Here is a 21,120-nt window from a genome sequence, read left to right as displayed (position 1 = left end):
GTATATTTTGAAATGTATATATTACGTCAATTTTGTTTTATGAGAATGAAGTATCAAATCATCTTAGATTAATATAAAATTTGATATATATGATCTAAGAGATATGAACTTTCGATCTAACGGTTGGATTTACAAAATTCACATTTAATATAAAGTTATTGAGCCGTGTAACACTTAAATGTGAATTTATATTAAATGTGAATTTTGTAAATCCAACCGTTAGATCGAAAGTTCATATCTCTTAGATCATATATATCAAATTTTATATTAATCTAAGATGATTTGATACTTCATTCTCATAAAACAAAATTGACGTAATATATACATTTCAAAATATACTAAAATATGAACACTTTGTGTGTGTGTGTGTGACTTCTATTATCCACTATCATTAAATTCATTCCAAATCAATTTCTTTAGTTTATAAATTTTAAGGATTCCACTTAACAAATGATTCCTCTATTTATTAAGTTAAAAGTCTTGCATTATGTGTAAGAAAATTTTCAACTAATAGCTCTAAATCCATCCCTGGTCTCTCAGAAACTATTAGGTGATTTGATTCAAAACCTAGTTTAGAAAATGTTTTCCAACTAAAAATCAAACCAAAAAATCAAAGATGAGTGATCAAGTCACCTTAACATTAAGAACAAAATCAAAAATCACTATCATTAAATAATAGAATATCATATATACAAATCAAAGGGAACACATAGTATTTTCTTACGTAGATGTCCATGAGTTATCTTTCTTATATCAATTTTAATTTTAATTTCAAAATTTAAAATTTAATAATAATAGAATAAACTATTTTTTATTAAAAAAAATTCACACATGAATTTAAAAAACAAATTTATTGACTTATTTAACATTAAATTTATTAACCTATTTAACACTATTAATATAAAATAAATTATTAAATATACTAATAAACTAAATCAAACTTTTAAAATGATCAAATCATACTTAAAAAAATTTATAATAAATAACAAATTAACTTCTTTTTTTTGTCGTCCCTGGAATATCTAGGGTCGATAGCAATGACTATCTCAAGATTTAACGCGGTTGCATACACAAGGCAAGATTTGAACCCCTAACCTTATTTATGGATGGATCAACTCCTACCACTGAACCACACACTTGAAGTTCAATAATAAATTAAACTTAAACTTTACATACTAAACCTATATATTCAACGTATCACATAATTTATTAACATTCTTAGTCATAAACGATAATCTTAGTAGACTCAACAATGTCTGTGGTTTGTTGAAATAATAATAATAAATAAATGAGCCAATGAAAAAACAGCACCTTCAAATGGAGCAAGAAGAAGATGGGCTGAAAAGTAAGAGAAGCCCAGGCCCAGAAGCACGAGTTCTGTGACTGACTCCAAAATGCACCGTTCCATTGGCCATTTATATACACCATCGGAAAGTGAGCAAAACCTGAAGAAGTTAAGCGAGGTACAGTGGTGACCGTCGTTGGAAATGGCCGGTAAAGGAGGAGCGACTCCGGCGACATACTCGCCGTCGCCGACGACCGATAAAAAGAAACCACCGCTTCTCAAGGAAGATTGGGTTCGGCCCGATGGCCGCGGTTTCCACCAGTGCAGACCTGCGTGTAAGCCCCACTCTGTCTTTCTTCTCAATGAAATTGCAATCTGACTAAACGCTTCGTCATTATATCACGTGATGCTTCCGTTTTATTAAATTATTATTTCTCTTTGCTTTCTTCGATGTACTGTTAAGGTTTTCATGTGTATAATGATTTTTGACAATGAACTGTTTGAATTAATGCCGTTTCCTGCTAGAAACATTTTGTGGATAGGTTTTCCTCGTTCTTTTCAAATCAATGAACGAATGCTCCACAATGCCGTGGTTTTATTTTGAAATTGAGAGAATCTAAGAGTTTTCCTGGTAGACATTATTCATTTGTTGAATTTAGAAGCATTGGTGAAGCTCAGCTTGCCAAACAGCGTTTTCTAGGATATGGATTTTTAGTGATTCTCATATACGATTATGTATACAAGCAATGAGCTTGCACCTGGCAAAGATTACTGTAGCTTTTATCCCGGAAGTAAAGGCCTATACCTGCTGGATTAGTTAATGAGCATTTGTTTTGACCACTCCAAACGGAGTGCCTTATGCCTGGTATAGTGGTATTGGACCTCTTGCAAGATCTACCTATTGTGCATAGGATGTTCAGTACTTATCATGAACCAATTTAAGAGAGATTCTAAATGTTCCAAGGATAGATGGTGCTTTGTTCATTGGTGATGTTCCTTACCCTGTAAGGAATACAGACGACCCTGGATTAGGGCTAGATCGCATTTGTAATTGACCCAGTTATTAATTGATGAAGGTGATTCTGGTCCAACGAGTCACCTTGATCCAGTTGCCACTGGGATCATATCTGGGCTACCTGGTTCTGTCCAACCTGATATTGATCATATATGGCTTGAAATTATTGCAAAAGGGGGAGCTCCTGTTTGTCATGCTAGATGTATGCCTGTTGGAAAAGGGTTAGGGACTGAGATTCCTTACGTTGTAGATTGCACTACTAGGACTGGATATTTGAGTCAAATTCATCCTTACAAAACCGGGTAGTAAGGTGAGGGGTGCCTAAGCTTTATAAGCTCTTATTAGGTACCAAATATATAGTCATTGTGGAACTTGAGCTTTTTCCATACCTCCCCCCCTTCTTACCAACGCTATTAGACTTGGTATATAGATAATATGGTAGGTGACGCAATAATGGATAGACTCTGATACCATGTTAGAAAATTGTGTGGTAAAAAAAGAACTCAATTTTCGTTCATCTAAGGAGTTTTTTATATACAGTGAGGTAAATTAATGCAACTGAAATAACAGAAAGTGAACCTAATTCTAATTGTCATCATCTCATCGAAGTTGTTAATTTATCAGCTAACAGAAGACTAAATAACTTCTAATCATTGAATGAACTGTTAGAATCCCTTATTTTCTTTGAAATGCTAATTGGTTACACTAGTTTTTGACAAGCACTTCGATATTTGGTGACATGCAGTTTTCAGGACTGGTGCTGTGAATGCTGCATCTGGATCTGCTTATGCTGAGTTTGGAAATACCAAGGTCATAGTATCTGTGTGAGTGGCTCTTTTATCTCATAAATGTGTCACTTAGTTAAGTTAGCTTGCTAAGGTTTGTTTCTTCTGGATTTGTTGTTTGTTATGCTCCCTGCCTAATGTGTATATTTTATTTGTATTTTTTTTAGATTTGGGCCAAGAGAGAGCAAGAAGGCGATGATTTACAGTGATATAGGACGTTTGAATTGTAATGTTAGCTTTACAACTTTTGCAACTCCAGTTCGAGGGCAGGTATATGAAAGGCTGTGTAACTTTTTCCATTTTGTGTTCTTCTGCTTATTGATCTTTTGAAGTAGCATTTAATATGTTAAATCTCACAAAGTTAGGGTTCAGACCACAAAGAGTACAGTACGATGCTTCATAAAGCTTTGGAGGGTGCAATAATACTGGAAACTTTCCCCAAAACAACGGTGGATGTTTTTGCATTGGTGCTGGAATCTAGTGGCAGTAAGCATACAATTTCATATTGATTTTCTATTTGATGTATGTTTGGTTTGGTGGTGGCACCACCAAAATCAAATTTTCACTGTAGAAATCCTGATGCATTGGTACCTTCAACATGAAAAAATAATTTCTCGGTTTTTTTCACCACACTGCTGAACCAAACACACTATTAATTTGTCATGATATAGTTTTTGATGGTTAGATATTTGCAGACAAAAATTGCGCTGAATATAAATATACTAAAATACAATCAAAAAGGAACCCTAAGTTCATTTTGAATTATCATCTATCTTGCTGTTGTTTAATGAATGCTTTGCTTCAACCAATGCTTGTTCTCTTGTTGTGTAAAAGTGAAGAGGTATTTTGCCTTTACATATTTTTGTGTAGTTAATCATGAGGTGTGGTTCAATTGTTAATGTATATGAATGAACTTCACCTGCCTGGCATTGAATTTCATGGGCAAACTTTGTTGTCAAGGCCACACCACCAGGTGCCTGGGTGGATTATTCCCGTTTCCCACACTTTTTGGGTTGGCAACAACTTGTTTGTCAGAGGCTAAATGAAAAGTAATTTTTTACAAGTTAAAGTTACTTCTATTGGTTTTTGGTAGAGAAGTTAGTTGGAGCTTCTATTGTGTGAGGCCTTGTTTCTTATGATGATAATTGTTTCCATGTTATTAAGGTCAATTACTATAGCAATTAGTATAATTCATGTATTCTTTGATAGGCTGCCAAGTACACAACAAACACAAGGGACATATGGTTTATAATAATGGATGGCATTCACATATGGTGTCTCATTTTTTAATGTAATTTAGCAGTTTTTTATGGACACCTTTAACATTGCTAATTTGCTATTAAGATGTGGTCATTTATGGTAATTTAGTTCTTAGTGAACTTGTTTGAGATGCAGTGATATTCCTTTGATTTTATAATTGTGAGAACTAAGAAGTTGTCAGGCCCCATAAAATAGCTAGCCCAGTCCAACTCAGCCATGGGCCATGGGTATGGAAGACATATAATAGGAGAAATAAAAAATATTAGTAGAAGGGGTAAAAGGGGAATTTATGCAAGGAGGGAACGTGGAGTTAGTTACGTTTTGGGTGGATTCTCATTTTAGAGGGAGGAGGAAAGAGAAGGGGACAGTTTTTGGGTATTCCGTTAGTAGTGGGTCAGGAGCTGTGCTCTGTGGGTATTGCAGATTCTATCTCTGTAATACATTTCGTTTTCAATAATACAGTATCTTTCAATTTTATTTCTTGGTCTCTGACAATTGGTCCGACCTGCCGGATCCGTTGCCTGAGTCATCAACGAAAGAGTTTATGCCCAAAGGACGTGGAGGAACCTCAGCAGCGATGGACGGTCGTGTAAGCTTGTTGGAGGTCACGGTGCAGAATTTGGCGGAGAACCAGGTGAAAGCCCAATCGGAGTTGCAGAGTCTAATGAATAAGATGATGGAGGAGATGAGGCAAATGGAAGTTCGTTTGTCACGAGGCTCAGGTGGGAATGTTTCGAATGTTGGGTCGTCGGGTTCGAGTGAAAGTGGGTCGCATAATCAAAGTCCCTTGGAGTTGCAAATATTATCCGAATTTCGATCAGCTGTGAAGAAGGTGGAGCTTCCGAGTTTCGATGGCAGTGACCCCGGTGCATGGATATCAAGAGCAGAGACGTATTTTGAAATTCAGGAAACTCGACCTGAGTTGAAGGTGCGTTTGGCTAAGATTTGTATGGAGGGATCCACTGTGCATTGGTTCAATCTTTGGTTTGACAGTGAATCTGAACCATCTTGGGAGGGTCTTAAAGTAGCATTACTGCGGAGGTTCGGAGGAGCGTTCGTTGAGAATCCTTTTGAGAGTCTTGCAGAGTTACAACAAGAGGGAACAGTGACCTCTTATATTGAGGAATTTGAGTACTTAACTTCTCAAGTCCCTAAGATGCCAGAGCAACAATTTATGGCCTATTTCATGCATGGTCTTCGAGCAGAAATTAGGAGGAAGGTCAGAATACATAAACCTGACAACAGGGTGAGAATGATGGAGCTTGCAAGGGCGATTGAGGCTGATTTGCTCGAGGAAACTCACTTAAAACCCTTATATAAGAGGGGTTTGGGGGTAGTTGATGGGAGTCAAAATCGTACTCTGTTTTCTCGTGGTGGAACAGAGTATTCTGCAATGTTAAAATCTGGAGGAAACTTAGGTGGTCAGCAAAGGAGGGAATTTCGTCATGATGAATCAAAGAATAAAGGCTCTAGTGTAAGCAACACAAGTACCGGAGAGAGGCGATTTGGTGGTGGTAGGGATCGTGGGGTGCGTCACTTATCTTATGGAGAATTAATGGAAAGGAAACAAAAAGGGTTATGTTTTAAATGTGGTCAAAACTTTCACCCAATGCATCAATGTCCTGAGCGTCAACTGAAATTAATTATTGTGGATGAGGAGCAGTTAGAAGGTGGGGAACATGAAGTATTGGCCTTAGAAATGGAGGAGCAGCCACCAGAGGAGCTCACTTGTTCGCTCCTTAGTAGCTGTAATGTAGAAAAGAGGATTGATTTTCAACCTAAAACCATGAAGATCAAGGGGATGGTTAAAGGCGTTCCTGTGATCATTTTAATTGATAGTGGAGCTTCACATAATTTTGTTTCTTCAAGGGTGGTGGATTCTTTGGGGTTGGATTATGGGCAGACTACAATTGCAAAAGTAACACTGGGGGATGGTAACAAAAAAAAAGTGCAAGGACGTTGTAATGGAGTATTGGTGGAATTGGATGAGTTGCAGATAATCATTGACTCTTATGTTTTTGATGTAGGGGATGTGGATTTGATTTTAGGTGTGGAGTGGTTGGCTACTTTAGGGAAAGTAACTACTGATTGGAAGAAACAAATTATGGAATTTAATTATGAGGGGAAGAAGATACAATTGAAGGGAGAAGTCAATCTTGGGAGAGTATTTGAGTCTTTGTTTTGCTTTCTAAATCAGGAGGTACAAGAGATAAATGGGGTGATGTGGCCTAGTAATATTCAAAAGGCAAAAGGATGTGAAGGTGAAGGATTGACGGATGAGCAGGAGGGAAGGCTGCAACGTATTTTGCAAAATTTTTCAGAAGTGTTTTTAGAGCCTAAAGGGTTACCTCCTAAGAGGACCAAAGAGCATGTGATTGTTTTGAAGCAAGGGGCTGAACCTGTGAATGTGAGACCATATCGATATCCGCATTATCAAAAAGAAGAAATAGAAAGGCAAGTGGATGAATTATTGAAGTTTGGAGTCATTAGGCCTAGCACAAGTGCCTATTCAAGCCTGGTGATATTGGTAAGAAAAAAAGACCATACTTGGAGAATGTGTGTTGACTATAGGGCTCTTAATAAAGAGACTATACCTGACAAGTATCCTATACCAGTCATAGAGGAATTGCTTGATGAATTGAATGGAGCTTCTTATTTCTCTAAGCTGGATCTAAAGTCAGGGTATCATCAAATCCGGGTAAGAGAAGAAGATATTCCTAAAACTGCTTTTAGAACTCATAATGGCCATTATGAATATCTTGTGATGTCTTTTGGGTTAATGAATGCACCAGCAACCTTTCAATCCTTGATGAATGATGTGTTCAGGCATTGTTTAAGGAAGTTTGTTTTGGTGTTTTTTGATGATATATTAGTGTATAGCAGAGATTGGGGGTCTCATATCCAACATTTGGAGCATGTGCTGTCTTGTTTAAAAGAACATGGCTTGGTAGCGAATAAAAAGAAATGTCATTTTGGCAGGAAGACAGTAGAATATTTAGGCCATGTAATTTCGGAGGATGGAGTTGCAATGGACCCGGAAAAGGTGAGAAGTGTTTTGGAGTGGCCCGTTCCAAAAGGGGTAAAAGGTGTTAGGGGTTTCTTGGGATTGACCGGGTATTACAGAAAGTTCATTAAAGATTATGGCAAAATTGCTAAACCTCTAACAGATTTAACAAGGAAGGAAGGATTTCATTGGGGGGAACAAGCTCAAACGGCTTTTGAGAGGCTAAAGAAGGCTATGACAGAGGCACCAGTTTTGAGGCTACCAGATTTCACAAAAGAATTTGTGATAGAATGTGATGCTGCAGGAAGAGGGTTGGGTGCTGTTTTGATGCAAGAGGGTCGACCCGTGGCCTATTTTAGTAAATCTCTTTCTGAAGGAAATTTGGCAAAATCGGCTTACCACAAAGAGCTCATGGCACTAGCTTTGTCAATTCAACATTGGAGACCGTATCTTTTAGGGAGACATTTTAAGGTTTTTTCTGATCAAAGGAGTTTGAAACAATTGTTGGGGCAGAGAATTTCTACCCCTGATCAACAATGTTGGCTCACTAAATTGTTGGGCTATGATTTTGAGGTGATTTATAAGCCTGGTCCTCAAAATAAAGCTGCAGATGCTTTGTCTAGGAGTAAGGAAGAAGTGGAATTACAAGTTCTGGTTTCTAAACCAGAATGGTTGGACTCAAGTATGGTGCAAGAAGAAATTCATCATGATTCTTACTTGCAAGGGGTGGTTTCAGATTTGCACAAAGACCCCACATCTAGGCCTGGATTTTCTATAAAACATGATATTCTTTTCTATTATGGCAGGTTGGTCATTTCAGCAAATTCTTCTTGGATTCCAATTCTCTTACATGAGTTTCATAGCACACCTACGGGTGGTCATTCTGGCTACTATAGGACATATAGAAGATTGGCTGAAAATGTTTATTGGTGTGGCATGAAGAAGAGAGTTCAAGATTTTGTTAAAGAGTGTGACATTTGCCAACGACAGAAATACCAAGCTCAATGTCCATCTGGGTTACTGCAACCATTAGATATCCCAGAACAAATTTGGGAAGATGTAAGCATTGATTTTATTACTGCTCTCCCTAAGTCCAAGGGACTTGATACCATACTAGTTGTGGTGGATCGACTCTCTAAATATGCTCATTTTCTTTCCCTTCGACATCCATTTACAGCTAAAACAGTGGCTGATTTGTTTGTGAAGGAAGTGGTAAAATTGCATGGGATTCCCAAGTCTATAGTCAGTGACAGGGATCCCCTTTTTCTAAGTCATTTTTGGACTCAATTATTCAAATCCCAAGGCACCAAGCTTAGGATGAGTTCTTCTTATCATCCAGAAACTGATGGCCAAACAGAGATTATTAACAAGTGTTTGGAAACTTATCTCAGGTGTTTTTGCTCTGAACAGCCTAAGACTTGGGTCAATTGGTTGCACTGGGCAGAATGGTGGTATAACACCACTTTTCATGTCACAACAGGGGTCAGTCCTTTTCAAGCAGTATATGGCAGGAAACCTCCTACATTGGTGCAGTATGTTACGGGTGAAACCAAAGTAGAATCAGTTGAGAAGGAGCTTATTGATAGGGATGAGGCACTTAGACAGTTACGGTATCATCTACAGCGAGCTCAAGGACATATCAAGAAGTATGCAGATAGGAAAAGGAGTCATCACTCCTATGAAGTGGGAGATTGGGTTTTTCTCAAGCTAAGACCACACAAACAACAAAGTTTGGCACAAAGAATTAATCCTAAATTGGCTGCTCGGTTCTATGGGCCTTACCAAATTGAGAAGAAGATAGGGGCGGTAGCATATCAGTTAAAGCTTCCTTCACATTCCAAAATTCATCCCATTTTTCATATTTCTCAACTCAAGAAAGCTGTTGGCAACTACCAAGAGGCCGTGGACTTACCTGCAGGTTTGGAAGCGGAAGTGTTTGAGAACATTACACCTGAGCAGATTTTGGCAGTTCAACAAAGACAGAAGAATGGGGTTCTTGTTCCATACTGGTTGGTCAAGTGGTGTGGGAAACCTGTTGAGGAGGCAACTTGGGAAGAAGCATTTACTATTACCAATCAATTTCCTGATGTACGCCTTGAGGACAAGGCTATTGTTGAAGGAGAGGGCAATGTCAGGCCCCATAAAATAGCTAGCCCAGTCCAACTCAGCCATGGGCCATGGGTATGGAAGACATATAATAGGAGAAATAAAAAATATTAGTAGAAGGGGTAAAAGGGGAATTTATGCAAGGAGGGAACGTGGAGTTAGTTACGTTTTGGGTGGATTCTCATTTTAGAGGGAGGAGGAAAGAGAAGGGGACAGTTTTTGGGTATTCCGTTAGTAGTGGGTCAGGAGCTGTGCTCTGTGGGTATTGCAGATTCTATCTCTGTAATACATTTCGTTTTCAATAATACAGTATCTTTCAATTTTATTTCTTGGTCTCTGACAGAAGTGCTGATGAATGATCCTATTTAAAGTTTGGAGCAGTCAGAGACGCAATTTAATTGAAATCTTTTAGCTAAATGTTCAAGTTTCCAGCAGTTGATAATATTAGTGAGTGTGTTTCAGGTGATCTCCCAGTAGTTATATCATGTGCTAGCCTTGCCCTGGCAGATGCTGGAATAATGATGTATGATCTTGTTGCCTCAGTTTCTGTGGTACGAATCTTGCCCAATTTTGCACTTTGCTATAATATCACTAATTTGTACTTGCTTTGTAGTTTGCATAATCTGTTTCTCCCATTTTAAACTTGTCTTGAAATTTTGATCTTCTATAAAACCATCTTCTGATTTCCCTTTTTCATATGATTTGACTTAATAATACCTGCATCACAAATTTCATGCATTATTAAATTACATCTTATATGCATTTTGCTTCTGTAGCCTACAAACATATTTTTAAACAAATTTTTATTTATTCCAACTATTCTGTGGATACCAATTTCTGTGGCATTATTGCTAGTGAGCGTGTGTCCTATTTTTATTGATGATCTTCTTCCTCCTCTCAAAAATCATTATGATAAAATGAGATCATCATGATGGTTACTGACCTTTTTACCTTTTATGACCCTGCCATAAATTTTTCATTCATGACATCCTTGATTTGCTGCTGAGTCTCATCAATTTTTAATGATTGCAGTCATGTTTTAGCAAGAACCTTGTTATTGACCCTATTTTGGAGGAGGAAAACTGCCAAGATGGTAGCTTAATGGTCACTTGCATGCCTTCTCGCTACGAAATCACCCAGCTTACCATTACTGGGGAATGGTCCACTCCAAAGATTAATGAGGTCTACCTATTTTAAGTTTTTTTAATCTTTTATCCAAATGCCTATTTTTAACTTGTGAATCTTCATTTGGATCTTTGAAGGTTAAATACTCTAAAATTGTCAAAGTATTAGTGTCAAATGTGTGTGTCTATCACTGATGCGCATATGATACACCAAAGTATATATTCCGGGAGTATTCTCTTTTTTTTAAAATGGTTTTTAACCAATTTTTGGGATACAAAATTAGTTACTGTCTATGATATGGCATTTTGATATTTTTCTATTGAAAATATTGTTTTGCGGCAGCATTTACCGAAAGTTTCCGTTGCAATTTTGCACATAGCACTGTCAATCTGTATCTCCTTCTCAATGTTGCAATTGAAAATATTCCGGGAGGATCTGCAAGGGCTGATTGCACATATTTGTATTGCTAATTTTCTCACCCGTCTTTTCGATTGTTTAATCGTCTAAAATATTTGTATCTCCTTTTCCCTGCCCTCCTACCTTTGTTTGATCATCTAAATTGGTTGTTGTATAAAGATTGTGACTCCCCACATGCAGGGAATGCAGCTGTGTTTGGATGCTTGTGCAAAACTTGCAAAGATTATGAGGTCGTGTTTGAAAGAAGCTGCTTCGGGTTCCCAGGAATAGAATAACAGTACAAAAAATTGACACGGATCACAAGATATGCTGTTATTTTTTTTCTGTTTCTACCTCACTATTAAGATAATTGTGTTTTGAAGGAGGTAGACAGATGTGCTTTGCATGTCCAGAAAATTTTGTGCTCATGAGCTTGTCGAAGATAAATTAAAAATTATTCTTACAGCAAGAGCAATATGCATGTCACAGTTTGGCAAGTCAATTCTATCTTACTCTGAATTAGGAGTTTGTCAACTTAACCCACCAATTTGATTTGAGTAAGGTTGAATTGGGTTGGCCAGCCTGGTTTCCTTTGAAAAAAAAAACGGGAACATAGATTATTTTTTTGTGATATTTTTTTTTTGCTGACGTTATTAAGACGTGAAACCAGTTATTCTTTTTTAATAATGGGCCCAGGTTATTATTTTTTAATATACTAATTTTTTTTATTTATTTAAATAACCTGGGCCTATTATTATTTACGTAAATAACTCGTTTTTGAGGCGCAAGTGAGAAATTGGTTACTGGGTAATCGATCAGTAACCAATTTCTCAAAGGGTTTTTTTTTTTTTTAAAATTCAAAAATCCTTTGAGAAATCGGTTACTTAGTAACCGATTTTTCTATTGGTTTTTTTTTTCTTTCCTTTTTTTTGTATTTTTCCAGTTTTTTTAATTTATTTTTTTGTTTTTCAATTTTTAATTTTTAAACTTTTAAAAGAATTATAATATATTTTTTAAAATTTATTTAAGTTTTTAGAATATAAAAAATATATTTAATACTAGTTAAGTTTTCATTGGGCAGTTTACCAAATAATTCATTATATATATTTGAAATATACTAGAATATGTATACCTGGTTTATGTAAGATTTATAATTCTAAAAATTTAACTAAATTATTTTTTTAAATAGTATAATTCTTTTAAAAACCTAAAAATTAAAAATTGAAAAATGAAAAAATAAATTCAAAAATCTGAAAAAAAAAGGCCAAAAATCTATAAATAAATAAAAAAACCAAAAAACGAAAAAGAAAAAAAAAATCAATAGAGAAATCGGGTAGTTGATTTTTCAAAGGGTTTTTGAAATTTTTTTAAAAAAACCTTTTGAGAAATCCGTTATTTAGTAATTGATTTCTCACTTAAATTTCAAAAATAAGTTATTTACATAAATAATAATAGGCTCAAGTTATTTAAATAAGTAAAAACAAATTTAGTATATTAAATAAAAAAAAAGTCCAAAACGATTAAGAATCACGATTAACTCTAGGTTGGTTCGACTAACATGTGAGCTAAATCAAAATGACCGAGTCCTTGTAAGCTGATTATTTTGTAGGTTAACTTATGGATTAGGTTAATCGGTTTGGTTTATAGGTGGGAGCTTCACTTTAATAGGTATATATGATATATTGACATGATATGATATCAAGTATAGCAAAATCAAACTCTAGCCGTTTGGTTTCGCCATTTTCTAGATGACACTTTAATTGGTATATATTAGGTTGGACCGTGTAAGAGGTCACTTTTCGTATCCTATAACTTATTTTAACCCTACGGAGTCACTAGTTTGGAAGACAGATTAAGATGATTGAACAGGAAGAGCTATATTTTTTGTGAACGTGTAAAGTATGGGTCAGAAACTCGTGCGTCTAGATTATTGATTCCTTGTATCAAAGACAGTCTGTACAAGTTGATTTGATATCATCCGGAAGGTACAGCCAATCATAGTTCTTCATTTAAAGCTAACACAAGGGCTGTCAACGCTTCATTTTATATATGCATATATAATTTCCTTTTTTTTATCCCTTGTTTCCGTGTATAATTTATTTGTCACTTTCTTCCCATCATTTCACACAATCATAGCGATTTTCATATCTGCTGAAAAAAATATTTATATATAATTCGTTCTGAGACTCGTTATATGCATTTTAGTTTACTTGAACATCGCATCCTATTGTGTGTTTATTTGACAAACTAACAAAATAGTCCCCACTGAATTACTCGTATTTTTGAAATGGAAAGGAATTAATTCTCTGCCGTCAAAATAAAATATTAATGTTATTATAATATTTATATCAATTATGAAAAACCAATTAAAAAGGAGCATTGATCAAAGTCAAATATATATAAATTAATTAAAGAAAATATTCCGACAGGATCAGTTCTTAATTATAATACTATTACATACATAACATATTAATTTTATTAAAAAAAATACCTATCAATTAACATGATCACGCACGATCAAGTCCCAAATTATCCATTTATGTATTAGGAATAAATAAATATACTGTATAGTAGCTATTAAAAAAAAGAACTGATTGATATAATTGTAGATTTTTATCTAATTAACATGGAACAAGTATGACAAGAAATCTCGTTGTCTTGTTGGTAGCACATAAAAAATCCAAACTTATGTAACTAAACCATATTACTAATATATATAGATAAATTGATATATCGGAAGACACAACACAACTAATTAATAATATACTAATATGTAGTAATTAATCACTAAATAACCTTTATGTATACGAAAATGTTGCACCGTCAAACACGGATAACGGGACAGGGAAACAATGTGTGGCTTGAGGTTTGAGGGTTATGTTATGAAGTCCATACCAAGCTGTTCTTAATTTACTTGTGATTTCTGCCGCCACCAATTTGGTTTATAATTCTGATGATAGATAACTGCTTGTCGAGAAAAAAAAGATTATATTTAAACAATATGCATGACTCTGTCCCTTCCAATGGGGCAATGTGTTTGCGGTTGATGCTACTTGCTTTTCATATCAATACCAATATAATATGTATAATATGATGAAATATGAACTTACGTACTATTCAACATCATTCGTCTAATTTCTAGTAAAGTTATTGTAAGATTAATATAGTCAGGAAGTCCGTGCATATTTTTCTATATATCTGGTGACTAGCACATATTAGTGTGTATTTAGCTTGTAGAAGAAAATAATTTTTTTTAAATTATTCGTTAGATAAATTTAACATTAATTTTTTACTGACACTATTCTAATATCACGGTATGATTTTAATATTAATCTAAAAGAGGAAGAAAGTAAATAATATCCATGTAAACATTGATTGCTAAAAATGTTTTTTTACATAGTTTTTTCACAAAATTATTACCACAATGTAATTTAAAAAATTATAATGCAGTAAAAAGAATTTTTTTTTTCCCATTAAATGGTACAAACAATACTTTAAAATTAACGACCAAAGAATGATTTGTATTTATAGAACGTCGTTAACTAAAAGAAAAATCTTTTATTAACATATATAAATACTTTTAAAAAAATATTTACTGCAAACCAAATATATTTTAATTAAACTATAATTCTCAAAATTTATAATTTGTACGAATGATGATTTCTAGCTATATCTTTTTTTTCTTCTATCCACATCATTTGACGAAAAGGATACATTTGACAGAACGAAAGAAAAATACTATGTTAGCTGAAAACCACTTGTGGTAACTGATAAGGTTGAAATGGTATCACAAAGGAAAGTATTACACAGTACACACCGACAGCCACTTTGTTCGGATATTACGTCTAACAAAGTCGTAAAGGAGCTTGCTGTCAGGTGCCCCACAACGTTTTTCATGTCCTTTTTTTATTTAATCATTTTTAACATTGAATAGCCTAAGCTTAAACTTAATCACACAGATTTCTCTGTAAGAAATCACTTATACGAATGTTTTTAAGGTGTTTATTTATTTTCTGCAATATGCCAATATCCTTGTATAGTTTTCAAGTATGTATTATATTATAATATAATGAGGTAAAGTGCCTCAAAAGTGGGACCGAGTCAGAAGAAAATGACACATGTTAAGGTTCCCTAACAGCGTATCTAACGTAGTCAACTTCACACGTCGAAGAAACCAGCAACTGTCTCCAGCCACTTAGCTTATTTGGTTGGACTTGGACCAACCTCTCTGGCTCTAACTCATTGCTTACACACGCTTTTCAAACACAATTCTTCTCCCCTTTCATTTGTCTTTATTGCATATGATTATTGTGTATGTGTGAGTGTGAGTTTTCATTTGTATCAAATCATTTTCCTTCTACTTGCATAGGCTCTTCCGTCTTCAACTCTTTTAAACTAACCATTTTTGAATGTGCATACGGTTTTGTTTTTTGTTTTGGATGTGCATGATCACCCGTTTTTTAGGGGGGTGTAAATGTAATTAACTACTAATGAGGAACATAGTGTAGTAGTAACCAACCTTCTAACGTTTTTCAATCCTCAATTTGGTTTTCTGGTTTGCATAGCATCACTACTTGTGTTCATGTTGATGGTAATCCTTGTCGGTGGTGAAACAAGGGAGTGGAACTTGGAAGTGTTAGAGTTGCAAATGGAAGAATTGGTTAGTTTTATGTGACATGAATTTGATTGCAGTTGCAGCAGAGTCAAATGCTTGGGAATGTCTCTCATTTTAACTAGCTGTAAGGAACTAAACTTTTACAAAAAGTGCATTTTTATTCACAAAATCCGTGAGTCTAATCTAAAGTTCCATTTTTTGGCCACTAGTATTTCAGGGTTGATTTGTATTTTGTTGGGGTCTTCTTTATTTATGGTTAAAAATTTGGGTCAAATTTTGGATTTTGAATACATTTTACAATTTACTATTCATAAGTTTTCTTCATAACTTTTGCTGGGTTTAAGGATATTGAATATCATCTCCTCGGAGATTCCATCACATACGGAATTTTTATTTACAATTGGATAGCTTCTTCTCCAAGTTTCATTTCATGTATGCTTTATTTTATTAGTCACAAGAATCCTGACCATAACAAACATGGATGGGTCTTCCTTTTGCTATGGTCTAAATTTCATCATTAGTCAGTTTCACTAGTGAAAAGGCTCAACATCATTGATTTAACAGCTGATACATATATTATTTAATCCCTTTCCTTTGTTCTCAGCTTCATGTTGCTGATTGAGAGAAGCTAACACCTGTGGAAAATCAGTATGGCTTCTGATTGTTCAAGATTTGTAAGGTGAGTTTCCTTCCTTGTATACCTTCAAGTTCTAAGTTACTATTATGTACTATTTCTTTAGATTATTGGATTTTTATTGCATGTTTTCGGTAACTGAATAAAATGGTTTTGATAATCTATTAGCCTCTAATGTAAAGTTCCAACTTATAGATTTCAAGATGATGTTGAATTAGCAAAATTGCCAACAACAATTGGTGGCAATAGAATCAAGCTTAATGGAACACAAGTAGCTGAGACTAGTGGCAAAAAGGCTCACTCCACTAGGAAGACAGGGAAGTTCTTGAAGGCTAGAGTGTTGTCAAGAGTATTCTCAGAGGATTATGAGAGAGTTAGAAAAAGAACATTACTGGATCCCCGGGGACAAACCATTCACCGATGGAACAAGATTTTCTTGGTAGCATGTTTAGTTTCTTTGTTTGTGGACCCTCTATTCTTTTATTTGCCACTAGTTCGAGATGAGGTGTGCATTGATATTGGAACAGCACTTGAAGTTTTCCTCACAATGATAAGATCAGTGGCAGATGTGTTTTACATGATTCAGATTCTCATGAAGTTTCGAACGGCTTATGTAGCTCCTTCTTCTAGGGTATTTGGGAGGGGAGAACTTGTTATAGACTCTTCTAAGATAGCTACTAGATACCTGAGCAAGGGTTTTTGGTTAGACTTCATTGCTGCATTGCCTCTTCCTCAGGTAAGTCACTATAGATTTCCTTTATCTCGATCAAAACCATTATTTTTTCTATAATCATGTTATTGGTTGAAATATCTACTAGTTTTATCGGCTACTAATCTCTGTCTGAAAACCTAACTGACCACTTTTAGTTGGATCTCCTCTCTCAATCTGATTGAGTCTAGTTCCATTCGAACCAATGATTTATTAGTAGCCCATGGTGTTGAGTTGCTAAAAATGCTTCCGTTATGTTTATTACAGGTTTTAATTTGGATTGTGATTCCCAATCTTGGGGGTTCAACCATGGCAAACACAAAGAATGTGCTTCGCTTTATCATTATTTTCCAATATTTGCCAAGGCTGTTTCTGATTTTTCCACTTTCATCCCAAATTATAAAAGCTACAGGGGTTGTGACAGAAACAGCATGGGCAGGAGCTGCTTACAACTTGGTCCTATACATGTTGGCTAGTCATGTGAGTATATATGAAAACTTGCATTTACTTGATTTCTCATGCACCTTCACATTGTCATAATATGATATATATTAGGCATGCAAAATTTATTTCAGGATTGGCTGTTAAGCAACTAGTTTAATTTTTGGGCAATATGTATGTAAGACTTTAAAGTAAATATACCGTACTTTACTAACACTTTTTTTGTTTTGGTTGAAGTTTTTAGGAGCTAGCTGGTACCTTCTATCAATTGAGCGACAAGAAGCATGCTGGAGGAGTATATGCGATATGGAGTGGTCATATTGTGAATATGGATTTTTTGATTGTAAAAGGGTTGAAGATCCCCTCAGGGCCTCCTGGTTTATGGCTAGTAATGTCACAATTTTATGCTCACCGAAGTCTAACTTCTATCAGTTTGGTATATACGGTGATGCAGTGACATCCCAAGTTACAACCTCGCCATTCTTCGATAAGTACTTCTTTTGTCTGTGGTGGGGTCTTAGGAATCTGAGGCAAGTCTTATTTGGAATTTATTGTCTTCATCATTTAATCATATGCTTCAAAATGCTACATCTCCACTTCATTTTTGTATTATTCATGAGCAATTCATAAGATGTTTTCCCTAGCAAACAGAGCAATGTGGGTGACCATGACTCACTAAATGATTTTTATTTTTTATCACTTGATAATCAACGAGTTTCTGATTGTTGGGTGCAGTTCTTTGGGACAAGGTCTTCTTACTAGAACTTTTATTGGAGAAATAATGTTCGCCATTGTTGTTGCCACCTTTGGATTGGTTCTTTTTGCTTTGCTGATTGGTAATATGCAGGTAAGTGCACTTAGATTATCTCTCTTAGCCTAGAGCTGCTCAATTTGTTGTAACTCTTTGATATCCAATTCAATTTTTAAGGATAAAGAAAAAAAAAGTGAAGTAATAAAAGTGAAATTGTGGCAGACATACCTCCAATCAACAACTGTCCGTTTAGAAGAGTGGAGGGTGAAGAGAACTGATACAGAACAATGGATGCATCACAGACAACTTCCTGCAGAACTAAGACAATCTGTGCGTAAATACAACCAATATAAATGGCTAGCCACCCGAGGGGTAGATGAAGAAGCTCTCCTCAAAGGACTTCCAGCGGATCTTCGAAGAGACATCAAGCGTCACCTTTGTCTTGAACTAGTTCGACGAGTAAGTCACTTTTACTTCAATTTTTATAAGAATATTTTAAACACATTTGGTAATGATAAAACATTGTTTACTTTCAATTATCTTTATAATATTTCCTATCTTTATAATACTTTCAATCATATGTATGTATGTTTGATATCCTATATCAGATATCCAAACAGAAAATGTATGGAGAGTTTGAGTAGTGATGTGGCATGTGTTTGTGGATTGATATGAACAGGTTCCACTGTTGGATCAAATGGAGGAGAGGATGGTGGACGCAATATGCGAGAGGCTGAAGCCGGCACTGTGCACGGAGAGCACGTATCTGGTTCGGGAGGGTGACCCGGTGAACGAGATGCTGTTCATAATCAGAGGGCACCTGGATTCCTACACCACGAACGGAGGGCGCAGCGGTTTCTTCAACTCGTGCCGCATCGGGCCGGGGGACTTCTGCGGCGAGGAGCTGCTGACGTGGGCCCTGGGGCCGCGGCCCAGCTTCACGCTGCCGTCGTCGACGCGAAGCGTGAAGGCGATATCGGAGGTGGAGGCGTTCGCCCTGACGGCGGAGGACCTTCGGTTCGTGGCGTCTCAGTTCCGTCGGCTGCACAGCAAGCAGGTTCGGCACAAGTTCAGGTTTTACTCCCACCAGTGGAGGACTTGGGCTGCGTGCTTCGTGCAGGCTGCGTGGAGACGCTACAAGAAGAGGAAGCAAGCCAAGGCTGTGCCATTGCCATATGTCAGGAAGGATTCTGGTCTTGTTGTTAACTCCTTGCCCAAGCCCCAAGAACCTGATTTTTCTCTTGATCACTGATTCTCATTCATGCATCGCTTTCTACTCTTATTCTTTTATTGTTTTTTCTGGAAGCTATTCTTCGTTTTTGAAGTTTCCTGATTTTAAATAAGTCTTCCGTGGAACACACTAGTGAAAATGGAGCACGGTGGAGAATAGTAAAGTACTTCACAATAGCTAGTATTGTATTGTATATGGAGAATAATAATTCATATATCAGTTGTGAATTGTGATACATAGAAATAGGTTAGCAATAATGGTCACCTTGGACAACCAAGTAACCTTCCAAGTTACAAAACAGGACTAGGGATGCCAAAGTAGCCTGCGGACTGCCTCGTTGGCCCGTCAAAAATTAGTAGGCCGGGTTTATTATTTCAACCCCGCCAACTCGCTGGGCCAAATAGCGGGTCAGCCCGCATATATATATATATATATATATATTAATTTAATTATTTTTATGTTTATTTTATTTTGATGTAGAAGATGAGGATGAAGATGATTAAGAAAAAAAATAGAGACAACTTCTTTCAAGAGAGCTTTTAATATTTTTAAAATAAAAATTCAAAGTTAATTAATTGTATTTGAACTTGTTTTGTGGATTATCAAAAAATTTAGTTTATAAGTAATTTGTAAGTTTATAATTTGGTTTTGATTTTGATGTAAATGGACTAATTTCTATTTGATTTTGTTCTAAGTTTATAATTTACTTTTGTTGAACATATATTATGTACAATATGTATACATTTTTAATTTCATATAATTATATTTATTTATTTGTAACAAATTTTTTTATTTGAACATAATATATATATATATATATATATATATATATATTTATATATATATATTTTGTATGTGGTCTGGCCCACCAACTTACCAATCTGTCCTTAAATGAAACGGGCTAGCATCCCTAACTTGTTTTATATTGATGGGCGACTAGCCCGTTTTGCCATCCCTGAACAGGACGGCCATGTACTAGCACGTTGTCATCATTCTTTCGTCGGATAAATATAAGCTCTGCATCCTTTCCCATATCCACTTGGATATTCACAATTCTTTTAATATCTATGGGTGTGGACAGGTATTTACCAAAAAAATCTAGCATAAAAATTTACGCAAAGTATGTATAAATAAAAAAAATGCATAAAAATTGAGAAAAAAAATATGCATAAAAATTGTATAAAATAAAATTTGTATAAAAAGCTTGCAAACTTCCATAAAAAAAATTACATAAAATTTCTTAACACGCATAATTTAAAAAAAAATTACATAAATTAAATAATTTAATATTAGCATATATTCACATACAAATATTATGATAACCGTCCATATATGTTAACATACATGTATATAAAATACTCATACTCATTATCTACATATATTTTTTAATTATAACAAATATTATTTACAGTCATACTCATTATATACATACATATTTTATTTGTGACAAATATTATACATTCATGTGTTACAAAAATAAAAATGTGATTAAAAAAAACTTAAAAACCAAATAAATTAATAGCTCTAACTATATGGCTCAATTCATATATATACCTTCTTTTTTTTTCGATATACCTCTTTCAAAAAAACATTCAAAAATATCCTCTCTTTTTTTTTATTTTTTATTTTATACCTCCAGTATTTAATTAATTTATTTTTTCTTCTTTTTCATATATCTTCTTCCACTCTCTTTTCAATTTTCACATACATACCTTATTTTTTCCTCACTTTCCACTTATTTCAGTAGATAATTTTAATTATTT

General features: G+C 35.0%; 2 protein-coding genes across 3 annotated transcripts; both read left to right on the top strand.

Annotated features, from left to right (window-relative positions):
- The first annotated feature begins 1,414 nt into the window (after positions 1–1,414).
- On the top strand, positions 1,415–11,445 carry RRP41L (3'-5'-exoribonuclease family protein). The gene is made up of 7 exons (XM_020359265.3): positions 1,415–1,620; positions 3,046–3,124; positions 3,253–3,355; positions 3,451–3,571; positions 9,918–10,006; positions 10,488–10,637; positions 11,178–11,445. Exons 1-7 carry the CDS (start codon positions 1,488–1,490, stop codon positions 11,265–11,267), a joined length of 765 nt encoding a protein of 254 aa, XP_020214854.1. The 5' UTR covers positions 1,415–1,487; the 3' UTR covers positions 11,268–11,445.
- A 3,769-nt stretch (positions 11,446–15,214) lies between these two features.
- On the top strand, positions 15,215–19,584 carry LOC109799166 (protein CNGC15b). Of its 2 annotated transcripts, none has more exons than XM_029271354.2 (8): positions 15,215–15,715; positions 16,196–16,270; positions 16,421–16,961; positions 17,202–17,414; positions 17,613–17,905; positions 18,111–18,222; positions 18,304–18,585; positions 18,806–19,584. In XM_029271354.2, exons 2-8 carry the CDS (start codon positions 16,242–16,244, stop codon positions 19,376–19,378), a joined length of 2,043 nt encoding a protein of 680 aa, XP_029127187.1. In that variant the 5' UTR covers positions 15,215–15,715; positions 16,196–16,241; the 3' UTR covers positions 19,379–19,584. The 2 variants fall into 2 exon arrangements, with proteins under 2 accessions (XP_029127187.1, XP_020215287.1); XM_020359698.3 differs by having other exon boundaries at positions 15,218–15,715; positions 18,349–18,585.
- The last annotated feature ends 1,536 nt before the right edge of the window (positions 19,585–21,120 follow it).

Source organism: Cajanus cajan, chromosome 8 (genome assembly GCF_000230855.2).
Source record: "Cajanus cajan strain Asha chromosome 8, NIPB_CcT2T_4, whole genome shotgun sequence".
Taxonomy (NCBI): domain Eukaryota; kingdom Viridiplantae; phylum Streptophyta; class Magnoliopsida; order Fabales; family Fabaceae; genus Cajanus; species Cajanus cajan.
This window is presented reverse-complemented; position numbering and strand designations above follow the sequence as displayed.